The sequence below is a fragment of the Hoplias malabaricus genome, chromosome 17 (genome assembly GCF_029633855.1).
Source record: "Hoplias malabaricus isolate fHopMal1 chromosome 17, fHopMal1.hap1, whole genome shotgun sequence".
Classification (NCBI taxonomy): Eukaryota; Metazoa; Chordata; class Actinopteri; order Characiformes; family Erythrinidae; genus Hoplias; species Hoplias malabaricus.
The window spans coordinates 29,398,511-29,423,853 of NC_089816.1; the positions used below are offsets into that span (position 1 = coordinate 29,398,511).

Below are 25,343 nucleotides of genomic sequence, written 5' to 3' on the forward strand. Positions count from 1 at the left end.
ATCCTGAGACAGCAAAAAATACAAATTTCTTACAGACACTAAAAATATTATTCACACCCTTGTCAATCCATATAAGGTTATTTTGGGTTAAGAGAAGTATATATTCATAATAATAATATTAATAAAACATCCAGAAATTCCTAGTGGAGGGCTAAAAAGAAAAAAAAAAAAAAACATTTCCAAGTAGGTAATATAATACTGCATATCAGCACAGCCCAAATTAATTATATGGTATTACGCTATTACATAAGTACAGTGTTTTCTCTCAGCATGATGTTTTTTGCACATGGCTCTGAGCTGGAATGAAGGCCTGCCGCCTCCACACCGCAAAGCGAACGCCTGTGTGGGATAACGACATGCAAAAGGGTTTAAGGCCTGTATTTAACAGGTGCATGCTGCTCTGGTAATGAAAGCGGGCTAGTGGACATAAATGCTGTGTGGATCATAGATGGCACACGCCTGGCGTGAAAGGGATTTTTGCCGCAGTGAACTTTTGCCTCAGTCTCTATTGCTTTCTTACCTCAGGGGAAAATTTTTTTGCTCATTACAAGCCTGTGGCCTATTGTTTCCCCTGGATCATATTTCACCTATTACCTCCCACGAAAGAAGGAAAAAAAAAACTGAGAGAAACCAGAATGTCTGGTTAGAATTGGAAATGCGATAAGATAAGGTGAGGCAATTACTCTCACCATGTGCAAATTCAAACCAGTAACATAAAACATCTTATATATATATATATATATAATGTGTGTGTGTGTGTGTGTGAAAATGAGAGAACAATTTATTTAAACCAGAGCCCTATTATTCTGAAAATGGCACTGAGGTTAGGCCATGTGTGACCACAAGAAACAGCCTCCGAGCACACCACACACACACGCACGCACACTGCGGGGGAAAGTTCTGCTACAGTGGAACAAGTGAAAAGGGTACAGTGAATTTGCAATGAAACAAGTGACACAACTGGAAGGGTATTGGGCGCCATGAGCTCTGGCCACAGAGCAGACAGGAGCTTTTTCCCACAAGCTGAGGAATTCCATGCTAACTTCAGCTAAATACAGGAAGGCAATTTTTATTAAACGATTTAACATCTGTGTGGGGTGGGTTGCAAAAAAAGTCTTGGGAGTTTACTGGACATCACAGTGCTAGAGGAAGGAGCTTCCCCAAACTTCAGTTATAACGGATATTAGCACAACTAGAGATGCATGAATACCGTGTTCATTTACTCATACTCGTAATCGCAAACAGGACTCTGATACCAACATCTTGTGCCTAATGCACGCTGCTGCGCTAATGAGCAGCCAACTCAAAATGTCAGCAAGGGTTTCCCACAGTGCTCTACAGTTAGGGCGCCCCCACAGTGCTTTACAGTTAGAGTGACAATGTCATTCACCCCCCTCCCCTCACCCCCACAATTGGTTTTGTGCAATTTGTTCAGTTTCTTATCAAGGCTTCTGATAAGTTTGTGCGTGGCTTTCTGCTATGTCCAGTGATCCATGATTAATCAATCCATTGTAGAAAACACTCAATAATAAGAGATCTTTCAAAGTTCCAAAGTACTCTCTGTAATAGTTTAATGCGTTATTCCTCAGTCTTCAGTCACAAACACACGTTCTGAAGTATAGTCCAGTGTTTAAGGAGAGCTGTGTGTTGTCTCTGAGTTTCCCCATGGCTGTGTGTACATGTTGTCAGAGCATGTGCAGCCCATGCTTGTAAACAATGTTTTGAATGATTGATTTGAATTTGCACTCGATTCATGAACCGATTCACTCAATGAGTCGACTCTACACTCAACTCATCGTGTAAGTTCCAAGCTCCAAGTTCCAAGTTCCAAAGCATCCAAACACCATACAGACCACATAATTCACAAAATATAAGTGATTTTTTATCACACTGAACGACGACTCAGTTTTTTTCTTGAGCTTTGATTCCCAATGCCCTGTTGTCCCCCGGTCACAAACAAGAACCAGTGAATCACAACACCCAGTCAAGAAAGGTACCGCCTTGACTAACCGATTTTCTGTGGGAAACCCCAACACACAACTCCAATTCCAATGAAGTTGGAATGTTGTATTAAACAAATAAAAACAGAATACGATGATTTGCACATCCTTTTCAACCTATATTCAATTGAATACACTACAAAGGCAAGATGTTTCATGTTCAAACAGATAAACTGTATTGTGTTTTGTAGATATTCACTCATTTTGAATTTGAAGCCTGCAACACATTCAGAAAAATTTGGGACAGGGGCATATTTACCACTGTGTTAAATCACTTTTCCTTTTAACTCAATATGCATTTGGGAACTGAGGATACTAATTGTTGAAGCTTTGTAGATGGAATTCTTTATCATTCTTGCTTGATCTACAACTTCAGTTACTCAACAGTCCAGAGTCTCTGTTGTCGTATTTTGCAATTCTTAATGTGCCACACATTGTCAGCTGCAGGCAAGCCACTCTATTACCCTGCACTCTTTTACTATTTTGCTTGTAACACGTGCAGAATGTGGCTTGGCATTGTGTTGCTGAAAAAAATCAGGGACGTCCCTGAAAATGATGTTGCTTGGATGGCAGCATATGTTGCTCCACAACCTGTATGTACCTTTCAGCATTAATGGTGCCTTCACAGATGTGCAAGTTACCCTTGCCATGGGGTCTAATACACCCCCATACCATCAGAGATGCTGGTTTTTAAGCTTTGCGCTGATAACAATCCAAAGTCCACGATTTCCAAAAACAATCTGAGATGTAGACTCGTCAGACCACAGGACACCTTTACTTTTTGCATCAGTCCATTTCAGATGGTCTTGGGCCCAGAGAAGCTGACGGTGTTTCAGGGTGTTGTTGATATATGGCATTTGCTTTGCATGGTAGAGTTTTAACTTGCAATTGTAGATTGAGTGACAAACTGTGCTCACTGACAATGTTTTTCTGAAATGTTCCTGAGCCCATGTAGTAATATCCGTTACAGAATGATGTCGGTTTTTAATACTGAAGGATTGAAGGTCACGGGCAGTCAATGTTGGCTTTCAGCCTTGCCGCTTACTTGCAGAGACTTCTCCAGATTCTCTGAATCTTTTGATGATATTATGGACTGTAGATGATGAAATCCCTAAATTCCTTGCAATTGTACGTTGAAAAAAGTTGTTCTTAAACTGTTGGATGATTTTCTCACACAGTTGTTCACAAATTGAATGTCTGAGCCCTTCTGGGATGTTCCCTTTATACCCAATCATGACACTTACCTGTTTCCAATTAACCTGTTCACCCGTGGAATGTTCCAATCAGGTGTTTTTTGAGCTTTCCTCAACTTTTCCAATCTTTTGTTGCCCCTGTCCTAACTCTTTTAGAACATATTGCAGGCCTCAAATTCAAAATGAGTGAATATTTGCAAAACAAATCAATAAAGTGTATCCATTTGAACATTAAATATTTGTCTAGTATTATGACCCCCTGTCAGAACACAAGCACAGAAACTTTCCCTCGGTCTTGACTGTCCTCGCAGAAGGTGGGTTTTCTATTTTCCTCCAGGAAATGTTTTCCCATTTGTGAGTGCACTGTTCGTTGCCTGACATGGTTTTTGAATTGGATCTGACGCTATAGATCAGGCTGCTGCTCTTAAATAAACAAAGCCAATTAATAAATACTCCCAACTGCAGAACTTCCCAGCCATTATCATCACTGAAACGTTCTTACCAAACACGCACAACACTGTGCAAATGCATATCAAGAGCTTGTTGCATCTTATGTTACTAATTTATAGATAGATACTTTATTGATCCCAGAGGATCAGTCACCAACAATTGGTGGTGTAATGTGGGAAAATGATAAAGAAAAGCTGGACAGTTCCAGAAATTAACAATAACATTTTTAATTAAACCAAAAGGTTTTAATTAATAAGTACACTATTTCACAATGCTCCTGACTGCTTAATTCTATGTATCAGTATAGGCAAGTACAAATTTACACACACCAGTACTCTATACAAAAAAATGGTATATGCATCCCTAAACAGAACCACGTTTTCCATCAACTGTTCATACTTCATTGAAACAACTGAACAGTTGAGTTTTGCGTATGGTAACATGGACACTATTGCCCAACACTCCAATGGGAAACAAAAAGAGAGGAGCTTCTCATGTCTGTCCCAAATAGTGTCCTACTTCCTACATTATAAAACTAACACTATTAAACCTAGACAGTGCACTAGATGTTAGCGAGAGAAACATGAAGCTTATGTCTAATATAAATTGTATATTTTCTGATGTCCAACACATTATTTTAGTGCAGAAACTGTTATTTTATTAAATAAACTGTGTACTACACAGTGTGGTGCGAGATCTTTGAGATTCAAACTTTGAAAGAAAAAAAAAAAGGCAGACAATTTTGCAGGTGCAGCTTAGCATGGCATGCGTTGTCATAGCAACATATCAGCACATCCTGTTAGTAAGAAATGGTATAGTATGTTAATATTTTGTATAGTCTGCTGAACTCACACTTTTAAGGTTAGTACATAATATATATACGCTATCATTATTGTGTAGTACACAATTTAGACACCGTCTTAGTCTTCATTCCCAGGTTGGTAGCACTGTGTGATTGAAGTGAAATACAGCAAGTGTGTAGAGCACAGGCTGCCTCTGAGACATGTAATGCACAACACTGCTTCTTTTCCATCTGCCACCAATTCAACATCAGTAGACAAGTGAAGACTATCCACCCAATTATACTGTGCTAGCTAACAAAGCAGGTAGCATTGTGCTGATTGATGGCCCACTCAGAGATTAAGGCCAATTATGCTCCTGAGGAGTCCCGGCCATGGATGGTAGTGACTGAGGGCCAACGCCTAGACAGTTGCTCCACACAGGAGAGTGAAATATTTCATATTATGTGCCAACTGGTCCCTTATGAAATATTTTAAATATCTTAAATATAAACAAAATCTATATATAACAATTTGTAATTTAAACCCTTTAGATATTTTTAATCTTGAGTTAAATTTATGGAAATGTATTATTGTCCATAGAGTTTATTGTAGAAGAAAGAAATGCCCTTTCTGGAAATTGTACATCTGTTAAACAAAGAAAATACACTGCACACTATGATGCTTTGAATTGATGTGTTTCAAACATGTCAGCTTGTTTGTGTATGAATAATGTATGTTAGATCAACACAATTACTGTCTTCCATGATATTTTGACAACCGTATTGATGCAAAATATTTTTTCTCATTTATGAGTCCTTGGGTATGTTGGATCACACAAATCTTTCTGTAGTTACATAATAGCAAAGTGTGCCAATAACTATAGATGCCTGAGGAGATTTATTAAAAACAACAACAAAAATAATACATTTAGCACATGGCCAGAAACTCATGCTTTGTTTGATCAAGAATTAAAATATAGAAATGAGCTTTTTTTGGAAATGTACGGACATGTTCAGCCAACATTTGTTCACCTTTGTTACATTAACAGCTTCTACTCTTCTAGACTATACATTAGATGCTGGAACATTTCCGTGATTATTATGGCTTTAAGTCATGTGATTATTATGAAGTCAGGCAGAGATGTTGGACAATTAGTTCTGAATCACAAAACCACTCTAACTCTCCAGACAATGCAGTTTCCCTACTCCCCAGTCAAAATAAGAGTGTTTATTCTCCTCTGGAGTCCACATTTAGCCCTGTGCATGGTGACCTTATGTGCAACTGATCCAGAGTGTCTTACTTCATTTCATGCTTTTCTTTGGAGATAATACCACCCTCTATGTCCACAATGGGAGCTGACATTTCAGAATCCAAACCTGAGCTCTGCAAACAGTCTACACCTAATAAAGATTTTAATAATATTTGTGAAAGCTTGAGATTGTTATGGTTTACGCATGCTTTTTTGCATGTATTATAATATCATATACACATGTATTTCACTGCCTAACATTGTCTAAATTTATTAACTACATAATAAGGAATCTGATGTTAAACACAAGGTGCCCGCGCACACCCACACACATATACACGCATCAAACATCTGTTCAAAGCCATGATAAGTTTTCTGACAAGCCTGCACATTACATCTATAAATGTGTACATTCTGCTTATTTGAATCTTAAGGAAACCTTTAATGAGAACTAAATTGCAGCCACACTTCAAAAACAAGGCTCAAAGTGAACACCAAACAAGCCGATGCAATTAAAAAAAAGCTATTTACCATCTGACAAAAAGGCCTCTTTATCAAGGTTGCTATGTTTTAGTTTTGGGCAGGCACTGAAGGAGAAAAAAATCCACCCTTGCTTTGACTGTTCATAATTTATAAATTTAATGATGAAAATTAGCATGACTTTCTTGTTTGCACTGATGGTCTGACTGAGATCCAACTTTTTTTTTTTTTTTGCATCATGCTTCAAAGACAGTATCAGTTCTCAGTATCAGTTCTAAAAAGATGTTAGCAGATGTAGAAATGACTGTTTCTATTATTGGGTAAGTTGATTAACGAAAATCAGTCTTGGAGATAACGCTCTCTCTGTAAAGTCTCAAACATCTTTTTTTTTCTCAAATTAAACCTATTCCCCTGGGTTGCAGTAAATGCTTCTACTCTTCTGGGAAGGTTAAATATGTGATGATTTGATGGTATTCAGCCACAAGCCTATTAGTAAAGACAGTTACTGAATCACAAAGCAAGTCCAATTCTTCCCAGTGCTCCATCATTAAAGAGAATGCAGTGGACCACTTATCCATTGCTTGTTGCTGCTCCAGAGCCCCATTTAGATGCATGCCTTTATATGGGGATTATAAAAGTTGTGGGTGCACAACTGAACAGCTGCGTCCACAGTGGGTACACTGTAAACTAGTCAGTGCATTAATTATAAATTATTTCTTCAGAAACCATAAGGCAGCAATCACAGGAAATCACAGCTACTGGCAACCACCACCATGATCATGTTTACATGGCAGAACATGTCACTATTTATACAAATAAAGCCTTGAGGCATGAATGGCCGTATATCAAAACCAACATAACAACCAACAAGGTAACAATTTAGATTTTCTGACAGCATTTTTCTCACCATACTTAATGATATTATGACAAGGAATGGAAGCTTGAGGTTTGGCCTTGAGCTACATCAGTAAAGTCAAGCTCCGTGAAGGTGAGAAATAAATACAGGCATTTGTCAAAACAATGACAGTGAACACATATACCAAACACTTACCAACTGAAAGTGCAAATACAACAATGTTTCTAAATTGCAGAGATGTGAATGCAGTAACTTACTGGTTTCTGTACAGTGATGGGGATAGCAACAAAAGGTCACAATGTTAATGGTGATAATATAACCATTTCGGTAACACTTTATTAGGACAGTCCACTTGTACAGGCTCTGCAAACAGTAAACAACCATCTACAGGCTCTCAACAATCTGTCAGTCAACCGTCATTAAACATTGTATTTGTTTTTCAACAAACGTTGTACACTCAATCAAAAAAAGACATGTTGTTTATTAACTAACAATGCAAGATATTTTAATATGACAGTCAAATATCTACAGTCTTTATAGACTACAAGGTATGTACCAACAACTGTTCAATTACTTTATGCTTATTCAGGAACAATTATATTGTAATGCCAAGCAGCTATAAATAGGTATACAAAAATGCAATAACTGTCAACAAATATTTAAGTGAATCCCTGATTGATCCATATGTAATACATAATTTGACACCTCATCATTCCTTGTATCCATACTGAACAGCTACATACAGTATGCCAGTAGGTTAAGCGAAACTATGCAAGCACTAGATACGTTGATAGCCTACAAAATATCTCCTCTGTGTCCACAACTATAGACCAGACTATCCAAATAAAATGAAACCTTAAATGGCCAGGCTTATAGTGTAGAAACCCTAGAGCTTATATACTAAGCATCTACAACTTTAGATTGGACAATCCAAATTAAGTGTTTGCTAAATATCTATGCAGATGTCATTGACAATCAGTTGATAAGCTGGTTTATGACTGTTACTTGACAGGTAATTGACAGTCTGTGGATAGTTTGTTGACAGTTTGTTGAGCGTCTGAAAGCGCACTACCCAAATAAATAGCTACACCTTCAGATATTGTACGGCTTCCAAAATATGTTTTTGGAAAAATAATATTATGTATAAAATATTATGTCCATCACCAGCCAATGTATTTGTAATCATTTCATTTATTAACTCTGTAAAGGAGGTTTTAGAGGCCATCAAAATCATTAAACTTCTGGTTACAATCATTGACACAGTGGTCATATCTGATTCTTGGTCAAGAAAGTTTGTATTTCACATGTAATTATTCTGAATTTCAATGTACATCTTAAAAAAATAATACACATGAATAATGTATGTATAATACATAAACAGTGTATGGTGCATTACATCTTAGACAGTGCACTTGTTCCGTGTATTCAGAAATACACAGGATTTGAAAATTGAACACTGTTATTTTGTTTCTCCATGATTTGTTTGACCATGCTCTGTACAGCTCATCCAAAATAAACAATGCATAGATAGGTCAAGACATGAGAAAAATCTCAAAGGACAGTTCATATCCCAAACAATCCCATGATATTTAGAAAATTATGGGATCTATTCTATTAAACATCATACTCATTCCACTCTGTGACATGGCGTAAATAAACAGCTATAGCTTTCTATATGTGTCCTGATATTCAGGGACACTGGGCTTCTCAGATGAGAGCTGTCCTCAGAAGCAGGATACAGTTGCTGTTTCCATGGCCACATCAGTGGAGGAAAGTTAACAATAAGTCTGAGTGTGGAGCATCACAACAATATATTGTTTGCTAGAAAAAGAGGATCATCTCCAATAGACACAAATTTGCCACTGCTGTGTGAAACTTTCAAGCCTTCAGATGCCACTTCATGAAAAACTTGTGCCTGGGTGAAAGTACCATTGATGTGGAGGTGTATACTAGGATTATATGAATAGACGTGGCAGAGAGGCATAATGAAGAGAAGTGTCAGACAATGGTGAACCCCTGACTTCTGAGCTTTTGCAGGCTTGTATTAAAAAGGATTGTGGGGAAACTGATTCTCTCTGGTGGAATGGTATGTTACAAATTGTAGGATAGCTGGAAATGCAAATAGCCGTATGCTGTATTTGGAGATATTCCACCATAAGTTGGGATGCTGTGCAAAATGTAAGTAAAATATAATAATGTGGAAATCATTTCAACCCTATGTTTATTGAAAAAAGTATAAAGACAACATCTGAAATGTTGAATGTTTATTGTTTTTAAAAAATATATTTCAAATTTGGAATTGATGCTAGTAACACATTACAAAAATGTTGGGACTGGGGCGTGCTACATCAGCTCCTTTTACAACATTCTGTAAGTGTTTGGGAACTGAGGTGAACAATTGCTGTGATTTTAAAAGTTAAAGGGTTTCTCAGTCTTGCATGTTACAGGAATTTAGCTCAGGGTCTCCATCATATTGTTTTAAATTTTTCATAATGCACCAACTGTTTTCAAAGGGTGATAGGTCTGGACTAGTTTAGCATCTGGGCTCATTTATTAAGAAGCCATGCTTTGGCCTTGTCTATCTAAAAAAAAAAGCAAGGCCTTCACACAAAAAAGAAGCCAGGAGTTTCTTCAAAAACTTTTTGCATTATTTAACTTTAACGGTGCCTTTACAGATGTGCAAGTCACCCAAGTCATGTGCACTAATCGACCCCCATACCATCACGGATGGTGGCTTTTGGACTGTGTGCTTATAACAATACAGATTATCCCTCATCTATGGTTTCCAAAAGATTTTTCTAATTTGTCTGCGCACAGGACAATTTTTCACTTCACCTCAGTCCATCTTAAATGTGCTCAGGCCCAGATAATGCAGCAGCAGTTCAGGATCCTATTTATATATGTTTTTTTCTTTTCTTTTTTTTTGTGTTGAAAGATAGATTTTAACTTGCATTGTGGATTCAGGTGCACAGTTGCAAACTGTGTTTACAGACAACGGATTTCTGAAGTATTTCTGAGGCCCTGCAGTGATTTCTGATAAAGAATCATGTCTGTTTTTAATGCAGTGCTACCTGAGGGTCTGAAGATCCCAGTCAGCCAATACTGTGTTTGGGGCTTGTCCCTTGTATACAGATATTTCTCCAGATTCTCTAAATCTTTTACTGATGTCATGTATTGCAGATAATGAAATCTCTTTATTTTTTTTTAAGTTGAAAAATGTTACTTTTGAACTGCTGAACTATTTGTCTGTGCCATCTTTCACAGAATAATGATCCCCTTCCCATTTTTATTTCCGGAAGTCTCAAACTCTCATCTTTTCACTGACACATTGCCAATTAAGCATTTTCTTCCAGCAGTACACAATAAACAACAATGCAAATCAGTTTTCAACATTTGAAATATCATCACTGATGTCCATTTTTAGTTTACAACATCAACACAGCAATTGTATAAAAATGACATGATGAAGGAATCAAAGGGGATCTAAAATTACATTTACAACATAAAATATATTTATGTTGACTTTCACTGAAAGTTAAGACCCCTGTAAATTTGCTATTTAAATGATTTCCTCATCACTGCATTTTGTCTTTATTTACATCATGCTCAGTGTCCCCTCGTTTCTAGAAATGGGTTTGTAAACAATTATTATAGCTCCATTACTACTTAAAGAAACTCTTCTTTTAGTAAATTAGCAAACTAAAAGTACTAATAGTAAACTGTTATGAGGGACTATCTAAGGGGCCTAACTATGTTCAAATCATTGTAGTGTATTGTCTCTCCTCATGTTTTTGCTTAATTCTACTAACTTTTTAAATTTCCTCATAAACATACTGAAACCACACATATATATATGAATATAAATCAAACTGGATATAAGTATAGCATATTGTTTCAATTAACACAGTGTTTAATTAAGATCCAGCATCATTCTGTGAACCCTCCTACACAGAAAAAGCACATTTATTTTGCTTGATTACAATTGTTACATCTTTTCAAACAGAACACAATGCATGGCAAAGTTTCAACACACTTTAAAAATTACAGTATTTCAGTTGTTGATATATATATAAAAATAAATACATATATTTTTTATATTTTCAGAACAGCTCCAGTGTCTTTGTGCTAACCATCCTAACACTAAATAAATTCCTCATATATTCTCATAAAGAGAATCACTGGACAGACAGTGTAGTACATTCAACAGTGCAAAGAGTGCCTGAACAGTGCAACTCAGAGTACAACCTTCATTATTTTCATTTTCTGTAAAAAAATATTTGCTACTTTTGAGATTAGATATTTAAGATAATCTATTTATTTAAGAAATGGAAAATTATTCTTCCTTCTAAACCAGAGAACTTTCAAAACACTTTGAAAAGAGAAACTGGGAACCCTAACAAATATGCAGGACCTGGTAGACCATTAACACCGTACCAATACACAGAAAAAGTGTTTAAAGTTTTGTCTCTGTCTGACTGACCGGATAAAATGAAGCTTCGAATGTCAAAACAATTAAATTCATCCTCCCACTGTGAGAAGTGAGAAGAAAACTCAACACTAGAGAGAGAGAAAAAGCAAAACCTAAAGAATTGCTAATCAAACACAAAAGCAGCTGGAATGCTCAAAATGATGCATGGGCCACCCTTCAGCATGGAACTCCACGCCATTAAAATTTGAAAATGGAACATAAATGAATTTGGATTGTGACACTAAGCTTAACAATTCTGATAGTACAGGCCTATGGAAAATACATGTCCCCTACTTTTTAAGATGGATCCTTGAACTGGAAATGAAATATATGAAGAAAAGACTCTGAATGTATTTATCCATAATCACTCACAAAGGATGTGTCCACTGACTGTGCTTTGTGAAGACTGGGGGAGAGATATGACAACATCAAGTTGTGTAGAAGTAACTGTATGTAACTGGACTGCCATGCCCCATCTTGTCTTATTCAAGTCATAGTTGTGTCAATCACGTTGGCGGCCACACTTGCTCGGCACGAGTGGCAGGAGGCATGTGACAGTGACAGAACACTGTCTCTGAGCCTCCTGGCACCCTTTATTGATTCACTCCTTGATTTAGCAAACAGTAGGCTTAAGTAATCCCTCATAAGATGGCCCATGCATTTTCATTCAGACATCTTAAATGTCCCTCCTGGGCAAGCTTCTTGCTGCAATGTTTTTTTTTTTTTTTTTTTTTGTCCTTTGCCGGCATCCAGCAAGCAGCAAATCATAGATAACATGACACATGCAATACATCACTGGGCTGGAGAGTGTTAAACGAGCTAAAAATGCGCTCTCTGCTTGTAATTCATTATTTATGTGTAAAGTGTCGCTTGGCAATGTCAGATCAACGCCTGCTCTGTTTTATTTTTTTTTCCTCTCTGCTGATAAACCAAACAGATTTCACTGGTGCAAAGCTGTCAGATGTCAAATAATTACTTTAAATAATCTGTCACGCTCTATAAACAAAGAGGTCAGATTTTACCCAAAAGACAAAAACCTTGTTTTTTTATTTTTTTTTTTTTAAACCTGGTTGTTTCATGCATCTTGAGCATCAGAATTATATCAGGATAAAGATCATCCTCAGAAAAATGCAGGTGTAAATGCAAGAAAGGTAAACTTTTAAGAAGATTTAAAAGAGCATTGTATTTTATCGGGTTTACTATATTTTGCACAAACAAATTCTTATATATTCTTAAAAATATAGGTCCTACAAAATGCTTTTTGAGTAATGCCAAAGAAGAACTACTTTTAGTTCTATAAAGAACCATTTCTGCCTTAAATCATTTCTGCGTAGGGCCCCGCAAAAAGTCTCCACGAGACTGAGCTGCGGTAACATCAGTGAGGTAAATCTGTGGCCGTTCCTCTTGAGGTTGGATTATTAATAAATAATAGTCTATGAACGGTGCACATGGCGTGCGCTGTGCAGCTGCTCTCCACAATCGTAAATTCCAAACTTTGAAGCACAAAAACGAAAAGTGAACATATACCAATGTTTTTATACGGTCTGTTACTCATTTAAACACACCGGTACACTCTAAAATTCCTTACTATTTCATATCGCTATTAATATCGGTACCGCAATATTAACACAATCACACTAACATCGGAATATTTGATGTTTTGTTCCACCTTAAAAAGTGAAGCAGTTACAGGTGCCTGGACAAAACTACTGCATCATTTAAGATGACACAAATTTGCAAGCTGGAGAATAAACAGCTATGTTTACTTCTTTTTCTTCTATTACATCTCTAAGTGTTGCAGCTGTTTATTTAGGTATTGTTTTTAAATAAATATTGTTTGTTTACACATAATTTGCACTTAAGTGTAGTTTACACTTAAGCCAAAAAAGGAGGGAGAGGACTAACGGAAAATTAGGTGCAACTATCAAAACAATTGTCACATTTTGGCATTTGGCAGGTTCAGGTAAGAGGGCCCTGTAAGAAGAAGGCAAAGCTTATAAACGTTTACCTTCATGGCATTTGAAAGATGACCCTTAATATGTTTTTTGCCGAGAATCAAACCTTAATCTGTCACACTGAGACCCTGTGCACATGCTTCTTTTGTTCATCAATGTTGTAATTTAATACTGATTGACAGTCTACACATTTATTTTCTGCTAATTTATCAATTTATCATCCATTTCAATTATAGTCTATCAATCAAATGTGGACTTTCACCTGTGAGGAGGCTGAACCTGAAGCCGAGTTTCCAAAAATGAATTAAAATAAATTGCAAAATCAAAATGTCCTTTATTGTTATTCCCTGTTTAGTTACAACATTTAATATTTTAATTCATGTGGTCTGTGAAAACATCAATAAAACTGAACCTGTTTATTTGCCATCTTGAAAGTTACTTTTTGGGCACACAAGGCTTTGTTTTAGGTTAGATTCCAGGCACAAATCACATTTGCCCATTTTCATGCAGTTTTGAAATTTGGCTTTTGAGGTGGCCAGTTTACAGAGTGATCCCAATATGTCCTTTTTATTGGTAATAATGAGCATAAAACCACAAAAAACAAACGTGATAAAACAACAACCAACTGATCCCCTGGAGATGGAGTCCTACTGCTGTACTGTGTCCATGCCTCACTAAGACTTTTTACAGCAGCGTGGTGAGAAAACCACATCACCATGGGACACAGTAGTCGAGTCCAACTAGCATCTAGGTTAATGTGGCCTGGTGTGACAAAAATAGCCCAGGAGCTCTGAGTGTAGGAGGCTGTTCAATGCACAGGGGGTATGTGGTGTGTAAATATTTGTGTATAACACATAAACCTTGCATTAATAAAACTCTCCATATAAGATTCTATATGGCATATACAATGAATGATTATATCTGGTATAAGTGGTTTTTAAATAGCAGCAACACATTTAGTAATTTTACTCACACCCAGTGGCCTGGATGTAACCAATTCTCTACCTATTTTAAACATGACAACACCCATGCGGGCTGTATGATGAATTAACAGATTCATTCAACGCTCATAAAGCAGTTTGATCTTGCACTTTACACAACCATTAAAAAATACATATTGTGTACTACTTTTTTTGCTGTAAAAATTACATGGAAATGGCTCCTTAATTTAGCTACATTTACAGTAATGGCACTTCATTAAACAAGCCCCTAATATGCCTGGCATATAACATAAAAATTTTTTGCGTGCATATTATAACCATTTACAAAACAAAAGAATGACTTTTTAAATTTGCGTTCTACAATTCATAGCAATATGCGGTTTTAAAAACACTGCAGACTATAGTTACAGAACCTTATGTCCAAGATTTTTATCAATGTTGAACTCATGTGTTATGCAACCTCTCTTTCTGCGTTTATGAAGTCATACAGTGTTGTTTTATAAAAGTTTTACGCCTGTGGTTATAACACATTAAATTAAAAGGAAATATGACAAAGTCAGGTTTCATAATGTATTACAACATCTGTTGATAATAAGTTATGAAACCTGACATCATGAAGCGATACATACATACACTGTTTATTTAAAATATACAGCAAATGGTTATAAGCTATAGAGGCTTTTGCCTGCATTGTAAATGACTAGGCATAACCATATAGCACCATTTATTTACAAAGCCTTATGAATACAGGATACATAGGACATGTTACCAAAAACTGCCTTGTGATTCATCTCATGCATTGCTCAAGAGCTAATCTCTTTCTGGGCTTCCATTCACCTGCCTGTCGTTGGCGTAGCTATAAATGACTTTAGTTTCGCTCCTTCCTCCTGCCGTATCATCCTGATGTGACCTGTCATATTCATTCAGGACCTGGCGGCCATGACACTGACAAGGCTTCTGCTTCTGCTCGTATTTTTGGGGGCACCATTTCTTGGCCCAGGTTTTGAGCCTCTGAAGTGCTTTTTCCCTTCCACATGCCACAACCTGCATAACCTCTTGCATCAAAAATGTGGCTTTAAAAAGCTCACCTTCCATCTGTCTGAGCTCTGTAATGGCGGAGACACAGAGATAGGAGGGAGGCGTGGAGAGAGGGGGCCATTGTGAAAGGAGAGATGTGATGACTGTGTGTTAGCACCAGATAAAGGCATTAGTCTGCCACCTCTGGGGCAGAGGGAGGCTGGCAGAGTGGGCAAAGGCAGATCTGTGGGACCTTTCTGCCCGCTGATGCTCTCCACAGCATTGGTTAAGCCCATCCAGAGCCACAGTAGTGCTGATAAAAGGGGCCACGTCCTGAGCAAAACACACCAATGTCTCCATCAACATTGTAGGCAGAGAGTGAGAGAGGACACTGCACAGCTGGGCTTGTTGTATTATGGCATAATTGGAACTTGACTCACAGCAATTAAAAAAAAAAATATATATATTATAAAATATATATTTTTATAATATATTATAAAAAAAATATATAATATAATTATATATATATATATATATATATATAATTAAAAAAGAACATTAACAAAGACTCAACATACAAATTGTCCTATTGAAACCCAGTAATATCGCTATGATACCCAAATGATCCTTCTGAGCAAAAACCACACAAATCTTCATCATAAACCACCCCCAAAACCAACCCAAAACAAACCAAATGTCCCTCACTCCTACACTTTTTATCTTCTAGAGTTATTTCTACATTGTTAATTAGCTCTGGGGAAAGTGAGACTTTACATTTACTTCAGGAGTGAAAAAAGGAAACAAATCCGTGCATTTCATTAAGAAGCGAAAGCTTTCAAGGGCAAATTTTTAACCCTGAAATGAATGCAATAGGAGCTCGGCGAGAATGAAGCAGAGCCCTCTGAGGCTTCCTCGAGTGAGGGAATGTGATGAGAAATTGCAGCACAGCTCAGTGAACACAGTGGCAAAACATTGAGATGCAGAGTGGAAACACATACAGTGGTGGCTTCATTTGTAGCAGATAAATGCAATGTTCCAAACTATCTGGGCAGCGCATCAGCTGACGATAGTATGGAGTGCAGGGAAAGGAAGAAAATGCTGATTCAGCAAGAGGATCAATGCCTGTGACTCGAACAAATCTGTTTAAAAAAAATGTAAAAAAAAAAATAAATAACTGTTGGTGACTAAAAGATAAGCCTTTCATTTTTCTCACAAATCTCTGGGTCGTTACAAACGCTCCCATGGTAAGATATGAAAATCGAATGGTACAAGGGCACCGAGGCCCTTTCACTTGCTTCTCAAGATTGATTCCTTTCGTGCCTCTTGCTGGATAGATGTAATGAATTTTTAAGGTCTCAAACCCAACTTAAAAAAAGAGATATGCTGAAAGTTCTTCCTTGGGCCACCAAACTAGGTCTACAATCAAGGGACCCATGCCTACGAAGCATCATCCATCTGCCGACCTTGAGCTTGGAGGTCAAGTATGATAGTGGAATCTTCAAACATACACAGGTCAGGGTTGCTGGGGAAGGAGACCGCCTCCAAAAGTGGCAAACCCCAGAGGAAGTGTGTGTGAGCCCATCAAATTAACTTTAACATGATAAGAGCTAGCCCTCTGAAATGAAAATGACTCGAAGCAGAGCCACATGGGACCTGGTGCTGGTAAAAGGAGGTTGGTCTGATTTATTCGGGTGCGGCTTGTGGTGACATGCATATCTCCATTCATTAAAGCAGAAACTCCCTTGAAAGGCACGTGTACATCTCTGAACACCAAATGTAAAGATTTTAATGCTTTGTAAATGATACTTATTTAATTTTGAATGCTTTAAATGCCATGGATTATCACTACAAAAACATCTTGGATTCAAATCAAACAGAGCTAGGATACAATCCCTGTCACCTAAACCCCCATTACTGCACTTCTACTGTACATAATTTTAAAATGCACATGTAAAAGCTGTATGAACATTTCATGACAAATGGACCAACAGAAATGGTGCAGGGAACCATGGAACTAACCATTAACCCCATAAGCAGGAGACAACGAGATCAAACTCTCTAGTGATACCAGTCTTCTGTGCCTGAAAGTTCTAAGTTCAATATAGTATCACTAGCCTCGACACTTTTAAGTGGGGCTTAATCTCCACTTCCCCATTCATGATGTAACAGTATTTTACTGTGGGCCCAGTGGACCAAAATAGATGTAACAGTGCCTGACAGCTGATTAAAAGACATTATTTAATGGTGCTTTTCCACCACATGGGTCTGGCTCTAAATGACTTGTCTCGACATGGCATACCTCGGCTCGCTTAAAGCTTGTCGCATTTCCACTGGCACAGCTTCCCTGCGAAATGAAGCTGCTGATGTTGCAAAACCTTGTCTCTAAACAGGAATCGCTGGCTTTGAAAACCAAAACAATGACGACAATAAAGTTAGGTGCTGTTTACTCATTGTGTATTCGCATTGTTTTAGTTTTTTGGCACCGCGTCCTAGTTCTCACAGAGAATGTCCAAGGAGAATATAAACTCTTCAAAACACCTTCAGCTAAACTGATTTATTAATAAAAATATATCTGAAAGGTGCTGCAACTTAAGATATTTTACAAGGCGAGTTTGTGCTGGATTTAAATGAGCTCTGCATTTCATGGTGATTGTCAAGTTTCTCTGGCATAAAATTCTCAAGGCATCATCATAATTCCCATAGATGTGCTACAAACTACCGATAGACTGTCAGTAGCGTACACATTGGTATTTCAATAGGATATCTGTTCATTCTTCAGTCGAATGCATGTAGACATTTCAGTAGAATTAATGTGGAAACAATGATGCTTACTAATGAAATGTCACCACAGGTACACTGGGTCTCAAGTAAGCATCTGTAGATGTGAATTTGGATCATCCAAATAAAGTGAAACACTGTCTAATTAAGTAGATTATATACAACGCTTGTGCCATCCTTAAGGTTCTACGAATGAACTAATAAACATTGTAGATTTACAGATTCACAGTTACCTTCAGTGTGGTTTGAACTGATGTTTAGAGACTGTGTTGAAAAATAATATTTATCGTTGTCACTTCACTAAAATCTGCTAATATTGAACTCCTAATGCAATGGCATTTAATATTTATATAATTTATATAATATTTAAGTATAATATTTTTATCCAAAACCTTTTTTATATAAATTCAGAACCATAATTTAAGACAACAAAAGGGAAAAATTACAATCATTCAGGATAACATTTAACTCATATTAAAAATTTCTAAAATGAATAAATAAATAAAATAATATACCAGCCAGCTAAGTGATATCAATGACATTTAATGTGCTATGAGTCCAAATGTGGTTACAGAGTGTTTGTTACTGCAATATAAATATATTATTAAACAACCAACCAAACAACCAAACAAACAAACAAACAAATAAATGCCAAACAGGTAGTTTGTAGGTCATTTCTACCATTCAATACCATTAACATTTCCACTTGCATGATTTTGCCCTGTATACCTGTATGACAGTCTGTAACACACCTACAGACATAATACTGACAGCTCAGGAATTTCTTGTCATTCCACTGAATTGTCTACATGCATTTTAATGAAACATTAATAAATATTTTACTGAAATATCAACATGTATGCTAGTGACAGTTTTTTTGACAGATTGTAGCACATCTACAGAAATAACACTGATAGTGTATTGACAGTCCAGTGATAATAACTAGATGACTAAACTTAGATTTTATATTTTACTGAGTGTCAAACAAATGCCTACAAATATATCTCCGTAGCCTATAATAAATAGACAATACATATGCTTAAATAAATTGAACTGACAGTCTGCTCATGTGTTTATTAACGGTAAATTAACTCTCTACAGATACTGTCTTACAGCTAGTCAACAAGTGCACTGTTAACAAGTTACTGAAAGTATTTTGAATATCTACAGGGGGACCATCAATATAAAGTGCTGCCAAATGTTTTTTTTTTTTTTTTTTTTTCTCAGTGTGTCTGCATGTTTTAACATTCAGAGTTGAACATGTGAGGGAGAATAAAACATAACACCTCTCTCCAGTCTCACACACAGATTGTCTTCATTTTTATGTTGTATTACTATAATAAACATAAATAAAAATTTTAAAATTTAACAACTGCAATTCCCACTGCGTTACTTCTGCTTTATCTCAAAATGCACACTAGCTCTCAACATATGGTATAAAGAAATACTGCATTCTTAGAAGGGCACTCTGTCCTCCAGAAGGTAAAGTAAATGTGTGTGTGATTTGGGTCTCAGGCCTTTGTTCAGCCAATTAGGGTGAAACTGAATGAGAACAAAAAACTGCTAAATCTTGCATATACTCAGATGCATGGCACTCAACAAACAAATCAATATCAAGAGTAGGGAGATGTGGCCAAATATAGGTGGTGATGACAGAATGTATGAAATTCTTTATTCCACTCGTTAAATTGTAGTTTGAAAACATAATACAATGAAACAAAACAATAATTTTGGTTTAGACCTTGGTCCTGAATTTAAAGTGTGTAAACACCATAAGTGTCTCATAGTGCAGTGTCTCAAACCTCAAAATGTTTGGATTCATAGCATCAAAATAACCCCCCCCCCCCCCAAAAAAAAAAGTTATTGCCACAATTGCGATAAAACAAACTTTGTTATCTATTGATGCAGTTGACATCTCTTCACTTTGTAAGTCCAACAAGCCCTTTGGTTGATTTTACTGAGTGCAACCTTTTCCCTTCTTTCAGAGACTAAAGTATGCTGTGTTTTTTCGTTGTTTTACAATAAAGAAGGTATCCTGTGAAGCATCAGAGAGGCAGCATTCAAAAGAAAGAGAATGTGGGAAGTTGTAAGGCTAAAGTCCCGCTGCGCCAGTCAACACAGCTGCAGCACTTCACAAAAAAGAAAAATAATACTAATAAAAAAATAAATATATAAAAAAGAGAACGATCAGAGTTAAGCAATCCCTATACAAATATGAAGAACTGTGCTCACTAACCATTTCAGCAGCATTACGGGACTACACAACACTGCCAGTGAGAACTCTCCGGTGGGAACTCATTTTTAGCCTCGGACTAGACTCATTCAATGTCCACATAACCATGCCCAAGGGGTTTTACAGTTTTTTTGGACCTGTTCCAATGCATTAATGGCTCCCTGCATATGAATTAAACAAATAAATGCACTGTTGCAGAAAAGGTTTTCTTTTTCTCCAGTGAGAGAACTCTCCAAGAAACTAGGGGGCTGTCAGCACTTCAGTGGGATAAATCTGTTAGAACGATCAGGTCATAAGCCTTTGGATTCTGACAACCAATGTTTCAGATAGTGCCTAGGGAAAGAACGGAGTTGCAAATAAAAAATAATGTGGAATGAGCAGTCAAAGACAGAGGATACAGTTATAAGAATAGGAAAGAGCCCAGGCTATTAGCATTATAGAGGTCGCACACCATATGTGCTCATCCCTCTGGAGGACCACTGTATCCTGTAAATGCCGACCTCCTAACACCAACATGTCTCCAGCCCTCTTAATTAGCTCTTTTAAGTGCCATAGCAGCTGATAAGAGTCTACAGTACTGGCTAATCAATGGCAATTCACACTTATCAATGTAAAATTTAATTAAGCTCAAAAAATTGGATAAGCGGTTACAGATAATGGATGGATGGATGGATGGATAAGCACTGGCTCCATACACCAGCCAAGTAGTCTGGGTTTTGTTTTAGCTGAGGCTCTTGTCACAGTCACTATTTAAGTGTCTAAGGAATCCTGACAATAAACAAGAACTCCATTTAAACTAAGCCTCATACAGTGCACTGAAAAAAATGTTTAGATGTATTAGACTTACATATTAGACTTACATATAAAACATATTTTGGAACATTGTTGTGTTGATTTGACACTGCATGGTACCTACTCTTGTCCCTAGTACATTTTTAACAGGTGTTTTATTATTTTTCCCCCACTAGCACAGCCCTTCCTTAAATATGTTGTTGATAACCTGCAACAGGATCAGAAGGTTTTGAAAGCAACAACATCATCAGCGGTAACATAAGCATTGTTTACTCATTATGTGTTTTTGCGTGTTGATTTTGTGTTTTGTATCTTCAGTTCAGAAGATCTGTTGTTTTTTTTGTTTTTTTTGTCCTTGTTGCACCTTCTAGCTCTTGCCGGATTCTTTTGTAAACCATCAAGCTAAGGAACATTTGTACCTCTTTAAAAGACAATGATGTAATTTTACGAGCTGTCATTGAGAGTCAGGATAAAAATACATTAAACAAATGTGATCCTTTTAGCATGGATATTTTAGAAATCACATGTTTGTGCTGGATGTCTGCATTTCATAGTGATTGATAAGTCTGTCTGGCCAATGAGTGCACTACAATGTATATTATATTTTTATTCCCTATTCAGCTTGCATGGAACAATGAAAAAGAAAAAAGAAACATGGTTCCAGGTACTAGATACCAAATTTACCTAATGAAAAGGCCAAAATGTTGACTAGAGCCAAGTGGAATATAGTAGGTACCAAGAAGTTTAAAAGTGCTATTAAATCATTCATGTACTGATGTTGGAAGATTAGATTTAGATCAATCCCACTCTAGTTCATTCAAAAGGTATTGCATGTAGGGTTGCAAAATTCCAGGAATTTTCAAAGTTGGGAAACATAACATGGAAATTAATGGGAAATAATTATGGGAATTAACTAGTAATTATGAGAATTAACATGATTAAGTGGGAATAAAACAATGAAATTTATAGCTAAAGGTGAGACACTTGCATATAATTGGTAAAAAACGAAAAAAATGATTCCAAAACAGTTGAATAGCAAAGCTGCTCCTCAATCCCAACATGGCAAATTACACACTGAAGGGCTAATGAGACAATAATAGCATTGAAACATTTAAGCAACTATTAAATCAATGTGTAATCTCTCAGTTGCTCACTATCTGGTAAATCATAAAAGCTTATTGAGCAATTTCATTTAAGAGACTAGTTTACCAAGACTAGCAGGCTAGCAAGAAGTTAGTGTACCAAGGCTAGCATAGGAAATGCTAGCTACCTATATTTATTGCCTCAACGGGTTTCTGTAAGCAAGAATGAATACTTGTCTTTCATTCATATATTTATGTTTTTCTGTAAAAGCTTTATCCATTTCAGGGTCACGGTTGGTCCGGAGCCTACCCAAAATCACTGGGCACAAGACAGCACACAGTCTCACATTTGTGGAAACCTTTGCAAAGCCATTCCACCTATTATCATGTGTTTTTGTAATATGGGAGGAAACCAGAGAACCAGGAAACCCATGTAGACATGAGGAGAACACACCAAACACCTCATAGTCAGTGGCCCGAAACAGGTCTGAACCCACCACACCAAACCCTGGAGCTGTGGGACATATCTTTTCCACATGTTTTTCATGTGTGTATGTCAGAAAGATTTGGACTCTGCCATGACTGAAAAAGCTCTACCTCTGGGGTTGTTGAGAGAGGCTGCTGTAGCTTTTCCTCCTTCGCCACAGTGGCTCTGGTCAAAAGGCAGACACTGTTCTCCTGTTCCAGCCACCACCTCCATGTTCTTGGCAGGATCTTTGGGTTCACTCAGTGTCTTCAGTCTGTAGACCCTCCTACTGCTGGTGTCGGACAAATACAGGGCTTCATTTACTGAGTCCAGGGCCAAGTAGTATTTATGGGCAGGGCTGGTGCTGTGGAAACAAATGTAAACAGGGTAAACCATAAAATACACATTTATTGTTGGTATAATATATAGTTTCTTGCTTATAACATTTATTTAAATAAATGAATAAATTGTATCTAAATTTAGATTCTGAACCTAGCTCTGTTAAATATTTTGTGGCTTGGGGCAAGTTCTCAGGGAGGTCACAAAAAGTCAAACTTAGGAAATTGTTATGACATCTGTATGTTCTGAATGGTGCCACCTATAGACCATAAAAGACAAGGTAATAGATGTAATAATGTTCACAGAAGGCTTCAAATCTGGAATTTTGATCTTGGTTCCAGGCCGGGATTTTACAATGGCCAGCTGGTATGACAAATGTGTACCTGGCCAGTAAGGTGTATTAACAATTGCAGCTATAGTGTCATATGAACCGGACACTTTAAAACCCTGGCCTTGAACCTGGCACCAAGTCTGGATTTAAAGAGCTCTGTAGGGTTGGCTCATAATTAAGAGAAGGTCTTAGTAAATCAATAACCTTGAAACACTTTTTCAACATAAGGCCAATTATGTGATGAAATGCTAGCCAATAATGCAAGACCAGCCATCCCATTAAGTTTATTATATTTTTTAATTAATTATATTTATAATAAATTAATGAATAATAAATATGTACCCCTATTTTAAAAGTAACTACACAGTACTTTCCAATGTGTACCTCACACTCATCCCATCAATACCTTCAAGCCATTAGAGTGTATTACATTTGTCCTGGAATTTACATAATATCTAAAACTTAAGCTGTATAAGGAAAGACTAAACATAGCCATACAATAAGAATCACATATATAGCAAAGGAAGAATAATAATTGCACACTTAGGGTCAAATGTCTCATCACTGAGAGGAGAGATTTGAATGATGGCCATTTGTGCTGGAGGAGAGAAAAGCATTAGCGGTAATTCCACGACTAATCAATCAACAAACTGCAATTCAGTGTCCATGATCAAATATTTAGAGGTCTGCATGTAACCCAAACCGCATACAGACCACAGCAGCTGGCCACATGTTAATCGCACATTCCTCACAGTAGTGAAGGTGATATTTTATGTAATTCAGTGTAAGACACACCAGCACAAACATGGGGATATTATGTGGCGAACTGTGGTTTTCTTCTGATTCCATTAAAGTTGTATTGGAGCACTGCATGCTGACTGAGATGAAGACTGCAGCCCCAGTGTGATGGCTCGGAGCATTTAGTCGTTTCCGCAGACTCATTTAAAAATCATCCCTAAGCTCTTGGAGCTTTCCGAACGAGGGGGTAAATACAGGCCCAACCAACACACACAAACACAAACACACACCCAAACACACAAATGAATTAACTCACTACTGCTTATATATTCATTGGATTTCCATGTTTTCCATCTAACTGTGGTCTACAGGCAGTAATGCAAGCATCTAATTAGATTATCCAGGCCTCTGAGGTGTAAGCCTGCTCCAATCAAACAAAATGGTATGGTCAGGAATAAACAAGATAATTAAAAACACATCCACAACAGTCAGGTTGTGACCATTTAAACAAGTCTTGAGAACAATTTCTTACTGGAAAACCATAGCCGTCACTTATCACATATGACGGGTGGAAAAAAAAAGATTCAATTTCATAGTTGTTGTTTTCTGGCAGAAAAACACTGACCTCAATTCTGGCATTAGCCACAGGCCTACGCATTCACCACCAGAGCATTACCCAAAGTGGTGGAAGCATGCATTGTCTTCCCTTTGTTTATTTTTAAGTGTAGAATGGCGGAACACCCGTGCCTCCCCCAAGCCCGGCAAAAAGCTCTGAAAGCTGCATATTTGTTAATAATTAATGTTTTTTTTCCTCTTTTTCTCAGGCAACAAAATATACTTGGAATAAAAAAGGAAGGAGAAAGTCAATGGACTGCGAATGGCGTGACATGAGGCCAGAGGACTGAGAAAGGTGAAGCTCCACAAGCTTTTCTGGCAGATCAGAAAGAGCAACTTGTGGAAAAACATACCAACAGATAAAGCTCCAGTCTTGCTCCTTGCCCACTAATGTCTCAGGCTAAACACAAGCCAAGAACCACAGCCAAAAACCAAAAGAACAAAAACTTGATAAAACGAAATAAGACCTTGTACACAGCAAGCACTCGTAATCGTTCTGATTAATATTCTTCCTTCATCTCCTTGACATTTCAAAAAGCCACTCCTTGGCTGCCATCCAGCAATGTAGTGTAAAAGTG

General features: G+C 37.1%; 1 protein-coding gene across 1 annotated transcript in view; it reads right to left on the reverse strand.

Annotated features, from left to right (window-relative positions):
* The window catches only part of LOC136674158 (teneurin-1-like), a 362,280-nt gene that overhangs the window by 37,400 nt on the left and 299,537 nt on the right, over positions 1–25,343 (reverse strand). The window contains exon 22 of the mRNA XM_066650044.1: positions 22,874–23,106. Within this exon, the coding sequence (XP_066506141.1) occupies positions 22,874–23,106 (233 nt within the window). The remainder of the gene's footprint in view (positions 1–22,873; positions 23,107–25,343) is intronic.